The sequence below is a fragment of the Thalassophryne amazonica genome, chromosome 4 (genome assembly GCF_902500255.1).
Source record: "Thalassophryne amazonica chromosome 4, fThaAma1.1, whole genome shotgun sequence".
Lineage (NCBI taxonomy): Eukaryota > Metazoa > Chordata > Actinopteri > Batrachoidiformes > Batrachoididae > Thalassophryne > Thalassophryne amazonica.
The window spans coordinates 111,951,313-111,964,929 of record NC_047106.1 but is presented as its reverse complement, the minus strand read 5'-3'; the positions used below and the strand labels follow the sequence as shown (position 1 = coordinate 111,964,929).

Sequence of the window (13,617 nt, the reverse complement as noted above, 5' to 3'; positions counted from 1 at the left end):
CCCGTTGTTTCGAGTTTCTTCACACACCTGTTCTGAGTTTACTGTTAATCACATGGGTGCTTTATAAGCCTCACAGTTTGTCTCTGTCCTTCGCCAGATCGTTACGCCTTGTGCCTTCGCTTCAACCTTGTTCCTGTTTTCTAGCCTTGTATTGTTGCCTCATCGGTTTTTGACTACCTGCCTCTGTACTCCGACCACGCTTTTTTGCTTGATGTTTCTGATTCTGTTGCTCTTTCTGGATTGCCTTTCTGTGTACCGACCCCTGCTTGTTCACGAAGTAAACAATTTGTCTCCACTAAGCTGTGTTCCAGCATTGTGCATTTGCGTCCAGCTCATCCTGCCTATCGAGCCTGACACTGGGTGCATATTAGCTCCTCATTCTGCTCTGCTCCTTTGCCAGATTGATGCACCTTGTGCCTTCTCTCCAGCTCTGTTTTTGTGTATTCTCAACCTGCTTGCCTGTCATGTGTTTTGACCACCTGCCGTTACGGACCACGCCTAAGCCTGATGTTCCATGTACGTTTGCTCTTGTTGGACTGCCTTTTTGTGTACCGGACCCTGTTTACTGCTTCAGTAAACTATTTTTACACACAGAGCTCTTTGTTCGTGTCCTGTTAGACCTGATACAACGCTTAAGTTATCTTTAAAAGTTCTGCATGTGGCATTTCAACCACCAATGGATACAACTGTTTTTGTTTTTTGGTGTTTTTATTTTAGTTTGTTTCAACCTAAAGGTTATTGGTCTAAGCATCTATTTTAAAATAATTAAGAAAAGCATTTTCAAAAATATGTCTGCCTGAGCTCACAAACAATATAAAGCCAATGGCAACTCAGTTACACTTGTTTGACTGCTCATTAAATTAAATATCTAATAATCCATTCACACAGCAGAAACTAAAAACATTGAGGCATGTAGACATGGTCAAGAGGATCTCCTCAAGTTCAAAATGAAAAACAGAATGTGGAGGAAAAAGAATTTAAGTGAATTTGAACATGGCATGGTTGTTGCTGTCAGATGGGCTGGTTCAAGTGTTTCACAAATTGATGATCTACAGTGATTTTTTTTTCCACAATCGTCTCTAAGGTATACAGAAAATTGGCCAAAAAAGAACAATTATCCATTGACCAGTGGTTCTCCAGGTGAAAATTAATTGTTGATGGCAGAGGTCAGAGAAGGATGGCCAGACTGGTTTGACCTGCTAGAAAGGCACCAGCAGCTTAAACACTTTTTACACTCAACAAAAATATAAACGCAACACTTTTGGTTTTGCTCCCATTTTGTATGAGATGAACTCAAAGATCTAAAACTTTTTCCACATACACAATATCACCATTTCCCTCAAATATTGTTCACAAACCAGTCTAAATCTGTGATAGTGAGCACTTCTCCTTTGCTGAGATAATCCATCCCACCTCACAGGTGTGCCATATCAAGATGCTGATTAGACACCATGATTAGTGCACAGGTGTGCGTTAGACTGCCCGCAATAAAAGGCCACTCTGAAAGGTGCAGTTTTATCACACAGCACAATGCCACAGATGTCGCAAGCTTTGAGGGAGCGTGCAAGTGGCATGCTGAATGTCAACCAGAGCTGTTGCTCGTGTATTTAATGTTCATTTCTCTACCATAAGCCGTCTCCAAAGGCGTTTCAAAGAATTTGGCAGTACATCCAACCAGCCTCACAACTGCAGACCACGTGTAACCACACCAGCCCAGGACCTCCACATCCAGCATGTTCACCTCCAAGATTGTCTGAGACCAGCCACTCGGACAGCTGCTGAAACAATCGGTTTGCATAACCAAAGAATTTCTGCACAAACTGTCAGAAACCATCTCAGGGAAGCTCATCTGCATGCTCGTTGTCCTCATCGGGGTCTCGACCTGACTCCAGTTCGTCGTCGTAACTGACATGAGTGGGCAAATGCTCACAATCGCTGGTGTGATGAATCCCGGTTCACACTGTCCAGGGCAGATGGCAGACAGCGTGTGTGGCGTCGTGTGGGTGAGCGGTTTTCTGATGTCAATGTTGTGGATCGAGTGGCCCATGGTGGCGGTGGGGTTATGGTATGGGCAGGCGTCTGTTATGGACGAAGAACACAGGTGCATTTTATTGATGGCATTTTGAATGCACAGAGATACCGTGACGAGATCCTGAGGCCCATTGTTGTGCCATACATTTAAGAACATCACCTCATGTTGCAGCAGGATAATGCATGGCCCCATGTTGCAAGGATCTGTACACAATTCTTGGAAGCTGAAAATGTCCCAGTTCTTGCATGGCCGGCATACTCACCGAACATGTCACCCATTGAGCATGTTTGGGATGCTCTGGACCTGATCAACTCTATGCGAAGGAGATGTGTTGCACTGCATGAGGCAAATGGTGGTCACACCAGATACTGACTGGTATCCCCCCCAATAAAACAAAACTGCACCTTTCAGAGTGGCCTTTTATTGTGGGCAGTCTAAGGCACACCTGTGCACTAATCATGGTGTCTAATCAGCATCTTGATATGGCACACCTGTGAGGTGGGATGGATTATCTCAGCAAAGGAGAAGTGCTCACTATCACAGATTTAGACTGGTTTATGAACAATATTTGAGGGAAATGGTGATATTGTGTATGTGGAAAAAGTTTTAGATCTTTGAGTTCATCTCATACAAAATGGGAGCAAAACCAAAAGTGTTGCGTTTATATTTTTGTTGAGTGTACATGTCCCAGTCAGGCATTACAGCTGTCTGATTTACCTCTGCCCATGGGTGTAAATTAAATTGGCCATAAACCTAAGAGAACTATACCATCTCCTAAATCAAATAAATAAAATGTTACCCTCTGGGTGAGCCGCTGCACTCACCAACACCAAAAGGTTAACAATATCAACTCTCAGACAATGCTCTCTGAGAATATCTTCTACTGTTCTAAAGACAACACAAAGAACAAGGATCCATTAAAATGTTTGTGTCTTGTTGGTGTTTTTGAGAGAATATGACATTTGGAAATCCTTGTTATAAGGTTGCCTGTCCATTTATTTTTGGAATGATAGTGTCTGTTATGGTGGTCTATCACACAAAAAAAGAAAAGAAGACTGCAGTGTTCAACTTAAAAAAAATAGGTAACAATTAATTTGCATGGATCTTTTTAAATTCCAACTCAGCCACTACAAAGTACATGCCATGAGACTTTTATAATTTGCTTAATAAGTGGTTTAGTATATTTGATTGCATTTGTCCTCTAAAAGGTTAAATAAATTGAACCAGTGTAATAAAAGGTTTTGGTGGTAGCCACACTATAAGCAGCATTATCAACACGCATGCAATGTGACCGTGTCAAATCTTCCAGTCTGAGTTCACACATACCGACTTTAATAAGTAGTTAACACAGTGCATTGTGCAGTGTTGTTCACCCTGATGGAGTTATCCCACACGGAGCGCCACTTCAGGTGCCTCTTCACCCTGCAGTTGGAGCCGTGCTACTCAGGGGTGGCACGCTAACAGCACGTAGCATGTTAGACACCTGCAGGCATTATTGGTCCTCCTATGGGCACAACGATGAACACACTGTGGTTTCTCATCATCCATTTTATGCAGCGAACAAAGTCCCCTTTTGGTTCAAAGTAGCCCCATGTGGCTCCAACCTGATTACAAAAATGCTTCACTATGGAATCCAACAAACATAAAATGTGCAAGTATCAGTATTGTGATAGGAAAGAACAATAAATAAAGAATAACATTCAGAATGTGCCCAAAGTACATTATCAGATTATAGCAAATCTATTGCGAATATTGCAATATATATTGTGTTGTTTGTGTGGCTGTTTGATGCCGCCTGGCATTAGTCGCCAAATCCTTTCCTGAAATTTGTTGCTGCCAAACTCTGCCAAGGAATGAATTATTACATGGCCTCCTGGATTGGATATTTTTTAGTAGAAATTTTGTGCCACTGTGACAGTCAAGCTGATTTCTTTCTGCTAGGTATAGGCTTCATCTTTGCCGGCATTATTGTTTTGGTCTTGGTAACTTCTTGTGGGCCAGGAGAGTTGAGTGTGGTTGCTAGCGTCACTTCTGGTCTTTTAGTAGAAAGGACAAATCACTGCCAATCTTTTTCTTCACTCAAAATCTGAAAATAAACTCATCAGTTTGTAAGGAAAATTAATCTTCTTTGAGTTTTGGTGGATTCCAAACAACTCTAGAGGTGCATATCGCCACCTACTGTATTGGAGTGTGTGGAATAATGATTTGAACTATTCTAAGTCTATACAGTACAGAACGTGAAACAATACAATGAAAAATAAAATAATAAAACTCTACAATAAATATCTTAACACATGAAATGGCACAAGTTTGACAATTTTGGCGCAATAATACAGCACATTTAAAAGATTGAACAAGAGCAGTCTGTGAGTGTTGTAGTTTAATTATACCCTGAAACCACAGTGTTGATATGCTGGTACCTCTGCTACTCAACATAATATGTTGACATATAAATTAAAAAAAAATGGATGTCATTGACAGCTCTAAGTAAATCAATGGGATCAATCCATTGCATGCAGAATTACATATTCCCTCTAGCCTGGAAATGCCTTGGGATCTTTCAACAGAAAGTGAAGGACGTGGCTGAGGAGAACCAGACAGTGATCATGCCAACCTATTCTTAGTGACAATGATCCAGCATTGGATAAGCAGTGGAATATAGATTGATGAATATGTCAGCCTTAGAAAACAAAATTGCTCCATAACCTCAGTAACCAAATTGTTCTGATGACTTGACATCATTTTCACATCACTGCAGAAGGTTATTGACCCATTCTCTGCAGAATTGCCCAAACTCAGACAGACTTTGCCTCAGCATCTTGGAGCATTTAAAGCCACTCCACAACCTTAATTTGATGCAGTTGAGGTGGACTTGCTCATGTGTGTCTCTGTGTGACTGTATAGCCCAACTCACACAAAGGTTACGGTTCTAACATTTTCTGGGTGAGTTCCATCACACCACCACCGCAGGGTTTGAATGCAACTCATGTAACAGAAACTGTTACTTCCACTAGTTCACAGAACACTGTCCCAGAATTAATGGGCTTTAGCATTCATGTTTTGCACCTTATCTGGGTCTGGATCATGGCATGGTGGATGAGTGGTTAACACTGCAAGAAGGTTGTGGGTTTGCTTCCCGCATTGGGCATTTCTGTATGGAGTTTGCATTTTCTCCCCATGGTAGAGTGGATTCCCTCCAGGTGCTCCAGCTTTCTACCACATCCGAAGACATGCAGGTTAGATTCACTGGAAACTTTAAATTGACCATAGGTGTGAATGAATGTGTTTGTCTGTTTATATGTGGCCCTGTGATAGACTGGCATCATGTCCAGGGTGTCCTCTGCCTTACACCCTAAGACTGCTGAGATAGACTCCAGTCCCCCCTGTGATCCTTGACTGGACTTTATCAGATATTTTCTTTTTGTTTTTTTAAATAATGTGAATGCAACATCCTTACAGCTTGTATGTTCCTTCTACAGACACTTATTTTTACCTTCAAACTCTCCTATGGATACAATTTTTAACATGTTTTTGCAATGATGGAAATATGGATCCTAGTGACCACAGTTTGTAGTTCCCAAAGTAGCTGCATGGGTGTACTTGTCTCTTTTTTTTTTTTTTTTTTTTTTGGATGCATGTATTGATGAAATCCTGTGGAGATTGTGAGTCCCATAATCTTAGAAACAGGTTTTTTTCCCCACACTAACATGCCCCCCCACCCCTATCTCTTTAATCAGTTTTTTTTTTCTTTATGTTAACTAGATGCATATCTCTTGCTGGATGTTTTCTGACTTTGCAAATACCCCCCCATACACACACACACACACACACACACACACACACACACACACACACACACACACACACACACACACACACACACACACACACACACACACACACACACACACACACACACACACACACACAATAGAGCCTGGCTCCACTGGGTGTTTCAGATTTCAGTGATACCGTCCATCTGATTACATCATATTGCTCTCTGTATTTCTCATATACTGCATACTTATTTTAAGTTCACACTGGAAAAAAAAAATTATTCTTACTTATTGGATTCCACCATCTGTTCATATCTCTGGGAGTTGCACTGACCCACACTGTGTAGCATTAACTGAGTTAACTGTAGATTAGACTCAAATATTACTTTTTAGCTGGAATTCTTTCAATTCACCAAACCATCTGCATCATTTTTTACATAATTTTCCAAAGGTCAGACGTGATCTGTGTATGATCTATTTAGCTTGGACTTTGATTCCCAGCAGTTTTAACTTCAGCGATTCAATATGTTTAATGCTGCCACTTTCATGTGATAGTTGGTATTGGTTTTGAATGTAATTACCGGTTAAGTGGTTGTGTGTAGGGTGTACAGTAGCTAAAATGCCAAGATCAGTACCCAGAATATAAGCATTGACTGAACTAAACATAGTAATCTAGGCCTATAAGCTTTTTTCTCCAACACTCAATATGTCACAATGATGCCTTGTGTATTCAAACTAAGTGTCAGCCAAGAATGCAAATGTAAAGGAAACATAAGTGTTTCAATCTATTTGCTACAATATGTTTACAGTGCTCACCAACAACTGGAAATTGCAGGAATCACAGTGTAGCAGCTTGTGCTTTTGTACATGTCACTGGATTTCCCAAAAGCAGTTCCACAAGTTAAAAGTGCCGTTCACTGAAATGGACATTAATTTGGTCAGTAATGTGCTTCTGGGGAGGGTTTATTTTGCTCTCAGTGAACCTTTGTCTCCGGTTTTCCCCTTGAAGCTCTGAGGGACAACAGAATCGAGCTGGTTCGAGCCTCGTGGCAGGAGCTCACCATCAGAATCAGTGACGTCAGCCTGTCAGATGAGGGCCAGTACACCTGCTCACTCTTCACCATGCCTGTCAAGACCACCAAGGCCTTCCTCACGGTTCTGGGTGAGTACATCTGTTTTGACCAAGTCTCCACAGGCCAATTATCTGTAGCTAATTCTTCAACTTCTGTCAGAATATAGAGATTCATGCCTTCTGTTTTTCTTCACAAAACACTTGTTATATTGCTGAGCAGGAAAAAAAAAAGACATTTGTGAATGACATTTTATATTCTTTGTTTCTTGTAATTAACAATGGCAGCTATGAGTGACAGCTTGCGAAGTAGTCATGTTGCTATGTTTAATTTCAGTGAGGCAGGGCAGCCGGAATAATCTCAGCAGAATCAGCAGGGCCTGTGTGACATGGCCCAGTGGGGGGCTGTTGTGTCATGAAGGGGAAACTGTGCCACATCTGCCTTTCTTTTGTTCTCCCCTGAACTGACACTAGAGCCCAGGGCTGGTGTGGTTGACTGCTTCTAATGGTGCATGTGAGCTCCCACAGCCACGTTGACAGTTGCACAAATTTGGGCCATTTGGGGCAGTGTCCCACTTTAGTCCACTTTTTTTTTTTTTTTTTTTTTTGCCATATCTCAAATTTTGTGCCATATCTCATATTTTGAGGTGAAAGCTATGCATTCTGGGGATACCTTGAGGGCGGGGGGGGTGGGGAGGGTATCCTTCAATAGGGTGCAGTCGTCCTGTCCCCTTTCCAGAAAAGCACCTCCAAAACTGATGTTTCCACCACAATGCTTCATGGTTGGGACGGTGTTCTTGGGGTTGTTCTCCAGAAAGGTCAGAGAGTAAGTTGCAATGGTCATTGTTCATTTTATGGCTGTTCCCATATGTACAGAGTCAACACAACAGAACCAGTACTGATCTGCACAGGTTTTACACCAGATGCCCTCCGTGACACAACTCCAGTTTCACCCAATAAAACACACACACAACCATTGGTCTTCCTAAGAAGGAGGTCCCCCATCCAAGTACTCATCAGGACCTGCTCTATTTAATTTCTGAGAGTTGGTGGGATCAGAAGTACACAGAGCAGACTGGCTGTGTAATTTCCAAATTTCCAAGGTCTTTTGTACCTTCTTTGATAAAATGTACTTTAGTGGATATCCACAGATCAATGCTTTCCTCATTACTTGAATTGAAAACACACTGGTCTTTAGTCAGATATAAAACCTGATGTCAAAAAGCATGATGAATATACAAGGTGCATGAAAAAAAATGCAACCTTATTTTAACCCACAGAAACAAATGAAGCATGCAAGTTGTTGTTTGGTGCAAGTTGTTGTTTACGCATGCCTTCATTTTTTTATAGTCCACAGAGCACAAGCACCAAGCTAAAGAGTGCAGACATGTACTGTGTCCCAGTCAGATTTTCAGGATGAAATGAATTGAGGCCATTCACAAACCAAAATGACCAAGTGATTGACAGAATATGGACTTTGGTCATGGAGGACCATCGTGTCAGAACCTGTGGAAGATGTGGAGATAAGGACAGGTCCCATTGTAATGGAGGATTTGGAAATGCGGAGTGTGTCAGGGGAATTCTTGCAGAAGCAGCTGAGACCGGACATCCCCACAATAACTGTGATTTTTTTTTTTTTTCTTCAAATTTATTAAAAATTAAAAAAAAAACTCAGAAATTACACGTACGTACGTACGTAAGTATTCACAACCTTTGCAGTGACGCTCCAAATTGAGCTCAGATACATCCTGTTTCCACTGATCATCCTTTTGATGGTTCTGCAGTTTAATTGGGGTCCACCTGGGGTAAATTCACTTGACTGGACATGATTTGGAAAGACACACACATGTTTACATATAAGGTGCCACAGTTGACAGTGCATGTCAGAGCACAAACCAAGCATGAAGTCAAAGGAATTGTCTGTAGACCTCTGAGACAGGATTGCCTTGAGGCACAAATCTAGGGAAGGGTACAGAAACATTTCTGCTCCTTTGAAGGACCCAATGAGCACAGTGACCTTCATCATCCATAAATGGAAGAAGTTCAGATCCACCAGGACTCTGCCTAGAGCTGGCCGCCCATCTAAACTGCTTGAGCTTGAGAGGTGCTGCTAAGAGAAATGGGCAAAACTGCCCAAAGATAGGTGCACCAAGCTTGTGGCATCATATTCAAGAAGACTTCAGGCTGTAAATGCTGCCAAAGGTGCATCAACAAAGTATTGAGCAAAGGGTGTGAATACTTATGTACATGTGATTTCTTCGATTTTGCTTTTGTTTGTTTGTTTATTTTGGGGGGGGTGTTGTTTTTGCAAATAAATTTGTAGAAATTAAAAAAACAACATTTTTTCCTGTTGTCATTATGGGGTGTTGTAAGTAGAATTTTGAGAGAAAAAATGAATTTACTCCATTTTGGAATAAGACTGTAACATAACAAAATTGTCAGGCATGGCACAAACTGAGCAGGACACAAATTCAAAACTCTCACAAACAGACCGGTATAAAAAAAAGGTTTAATTACAAGCTGGGATTCAGTACACGGGAGGTCCAGTAGCGACGGCAAAGGCACCGACAGACGTGAGGCTGAGGCTTGGTCCAAAAAACAGGCTGTGGTCAAAAAACACGGCGTGGAGGTAATCAGATCCAAAGACAAGTACAAGGTCGAGGGCAAAACAAGGTCAGATACCGGCAGGCTGAATACAAGGCAATGACATGAGTGCTGGAAAGTGAAATCATTCAACAATCGAGCAAGGGACTGTAAGACTGTGAGGGCTTAAATAAGTGGTGTTGTAATTAGTGGAACAAGACACAGGTGTCAGTGAAGGTTCTGGAAGGGGGCGTGACCAGGGAAGACAAAGGTAAGTGCAAGAGAGTGAAGGCAGGAAAACACAGTGGAGTGATGAAAGTAACAAAGGCACGTGAGCAAGTGCAAGAGCGGGAGTGAGTGAAAATACAAAGCAGACAGAAACAAAGTGTGAGGCAAAAACACAATGGCTGGTGCAGTGATGTGGAGTGGGAACATACTTGGACAGTCAAGAAGGAAACACTGAACTATGAACAAAGCTAAAACTGAATAATATATTAACCAGACTGACCCATATCAAAGTATAAGAATAAAAACAACAACTGATGAGCAAAAATAAAACAGACTAAAACCAGAGACCAAACAACAAAATAAATCATAAACAGGAAATGTAATACAACTGGGACACAACTGGATGAAAACACTGAAGATAAATATTAACCAACACCAGTGATTAAAGCATAATAAAGCAACACAAAATAAATGATAAACAGAGTGCAATGAATACTGTAACTAAAGGAACATAACCAGACAGGAAACACTTGCAGGTAAATAACAACCAAAAACTGTGACCAAAGCATAATACACAGAATGTGATGAACAGAACTAAACTACAGCTACTTAAGGAACCAAGAGGGAACAAATACAAGGACGATTGACAGAAACAAAACCAATGATAACATGAACATGAAAATCTGACATGAACATGAACATACCTTACTGAATTTTCATGAAACAAGACCAGACATAACCTAAGCTGGACTATACATGACTAAAAGACAAAAGGCTCAGAACATGAAAGAGAAAAAACAAAGTCCAGAATCAGAACAGCTGGCACAAACAGGCCAGATCATGACAAAAATGTGGAGAAAGTGAAGCACTGTGAATCATTTCTGGATGCACTGTATATGGCCAAAAACCATATATATGCCATTTCTTATGCATACATTTGGATTTGTAAAGGAAGAAGATGCAGTGACAATCTGCACACCTCCCACATTCTTCAGACCATTCGTACACATTTTTCAGAGCAGGTCAATCCTGATATGACAAGGATGAACAGAAAAAATAAGAGCTTATATTTCTTATTATTATTAACATATTGTTCTTGCATGCACACGTATTAATATATAAAATTCACACTCACACACTGCATGGTAAATAATCAAGCATGTGCTAAATTTGATCACACCTCTGTTTTTATTTATTCATTTGTTGATGTTGGTTGCAATATTCAAAGCCATGCTCTGATCACCTGATATTTTAATTCAGTAGCTTTTCATACTTTGTTTCCTCCACCTCTCAGAGGACGGTACCAATTTCCGGGTTCATCACTGTGTGGCAGAACAGGTCCATCTTTGAGTGGCAGACTCAGACAGGTTTACGCAAATTATGTTCACTTTCACAGCTACTGAGATATATAAAGGAGAAGTATGGCTGGCTGTGTGGTAAGACGTGAAAAGACAGCATACGTACATTTTTGCCTATTATGAACTGTAGATGATGGAATCCCTAAATTCCTTGCAATTGAATGTTGAGAAACATAGTTCTTGAACTGTTGGACTATTTTTTCATGCAGTTGTTCACAAAGTAGTGATCCTCACCCCATCTTTGCTTGTGAACGGCTGAGCCTTTTGGTGATGCTCCTTTTATACCCCAATCATGATGCTCACCTGTTTCCTATTAGATGTTCTTTGAGCATTCATCAACTTTCTCAGTCTTTTGTTGCCCCGTCCCATGTTTTTTGAAACATGTTGCACAAAAACAAAAAAAGTCTATCAGTTTGAACATTAAATATCTTGTCTTTGTGGTGTATTCAACTTTATATATATAAAGTATATCTGCACAGAGCAGAGCAAAGCCCAGTGGGAGTTCCACTGTTAATTTCCACCTGATGCGAATTTTTATGACTTGCACCTGCATCTTGTAAATGACTGCCAGTTGGGCTCATGTGTGCATATTTATTGAAGAATGTGGCACTGATATCCATCACTAGAAAGCATCTCTATACTAGACCAACAAAAATCCAATCTAATGTTTAGCGCAGCAGTCAGACACACCTTAAACAACAGCAATCGGAGATTTCTAACATCCACCAACCCAGATCCTGTGTCGCAGACCGAATGGTCCCCCCAAAAATCGGTCCCCCCTGATGACGCGGTTCACGGATTATCACTTTGTTTCTGCTTCAAACTGGACTCCAGTCTTCATCTATCTCAGCGACAGATATCTGAAGCTTTTGTACAACAATCATTTCCACATAAATTCAGCATTATTTTATCAGAAACGATGGAGGAAGCGATCAGAGCGCCACGGCTAAACGAGCTGTGAGCTGATGCATTCACTGCGTGTTGGTCATTTCAAAGCGTCACGGAATTTCCTCGAGTTTCTGCTTAAAACTGCCTTGTTTCTGCTTAAAACTGACTTTAAATGATTTAAGAGGTTTTACCTTTATCATCTGATGGTTAATAATCCCATTAATCCATTTGATTGCTTTGGGTGAAGAAACACCCTCTCAGACATGCTGCTGTGGTCCGAAATGATGCATGTGCAGATGCGAAAGGCGGACTGATTTTTAGGGGCGGGCCATTTGGTCTGCTACACGTTCAAAATTCTGTGGAGTCTTCCATGCCCTAATATCGATCTGTGATATATATATATATATATACGAGGGCTGTCAATAAAGTAACAGTCCTTTTTATTTTTTTCAAAAACTATATGGATTTCATTCATATGTTTTTACGTCAGACATGCTTGAACCCTCGTGCGCATGCGTGAGTTTTTCCACGCCTGTCGGTGACGTCATTCGCCTGTGAGCACTCCTTGTGGGAGGAGTCGTCCAGCCCCTCGTCGGAATTCCTGTGTCTGAGAAGTTGCTGAGAGACTGGCGCGTTGTTTGATCAAAATTTTTTCTAAACCTGTGAGACACATCGAAGTGGACACGGTTCGAAAAATTAAGCTGGTTTTCAGTGAAAATTTTAACAGCTGATGAGAGATTTTGAGGTGATACTGTCGCTTTAAGGACTTTTCACGGTGCGAGACGTCGCTCAGCACTCTCAGGCGGCGTCATCAGCCTGTTCAAGCTGAAAACCTCCACATTTCAGGCTCTATTGATCCAGGATGTCGTGAGAGAACAGAGAAGTTTTAGAAGAAGTCGGTTTCAGCATTTTATCCGGATATTCCACTGTTAAAGGAGATTTTTTTAATGAAAGACGTGCGGACGGATCCGCGCGTCGGGACGCAGCCGACACGGTGCGGCGGCACAGGAAAAACACCTCCGTGTTGATAACCATTTGTAAAATCCAGGCGGCTTTTGATGGCTTTCAGTGGAGTGAGTATATGAGAAATTGTTTAACAGGCAGGACATGTTCCAACTTGTCCTTAAGGCTTTCAACAGAGGTGTTTTTCCTGTGGTGGATCCGCGCGTCGGGACGCAGCCGACGCGCGGATCCGTCCGCACGTCTTTCATTAAAAAAATCTCCTTTAACAGTGGAATATCCGGATAAAATGCTGAAACTGACTTCTTCTGAAACTTCTCTGTTCTCTCACGACGTCCTGGATCAATAGAGCCTGAAATGTGGAGGTTTTCAGCTTGAACAGGCTGATGACGGCGCCTGAGAGCGCTGAGCGACGTCTCGCACCGTGAAAAGTCCTTAAAGCGACAGTCTCACCTCAAAATCTCTCATCAGCCGTTAAAATTTTCACTGAAAACCAGCTTAATTTTTCGAACCGTGTCCACTTCGATGTGTCTCACAGGTTTAGAAAAAATTTTGATCAAACAACGCGCCAGTCTCTCAGCAACTTCTCAGACAAAGGAATTCCGACGAGGGGCTGGACGACTCCTCCCACAAGGCGTGCTCACAGGCGAATGACGTCACCGACAGGCGTGGAAAAACTCACGCATGCGCACGAGGGTTCCAGCATGTCTGACGTAAAAACAT

At 41.6% G+C, this 13,617-nt stretch overlaps 1 protein-coding gene across 2 annotated transcripts in view; it reads left to right on the top strand.

The window, feature by feature from the left end:
* The window catches only part of LOC117508633 (cell adhesion molecule 2-like), a 717,110-nt gene that overhangs the window by 576,184 nt on the left and 127,309 nt on the right, over positions 1–13,617 (top strand). For both annotated transcript variants that reach the window (XM_034168436.1, XM_034168434.1), the window contains exon 4: positions 6,818–6,970. In XM_034168436.1, coding sequence (XP_034024327.1) covers positions 6,818–6,970 — 153 coding nt within the window. The remainder of the gene's footprint in view (positions 1–6,817; positions 6,971–13,617) is intronic.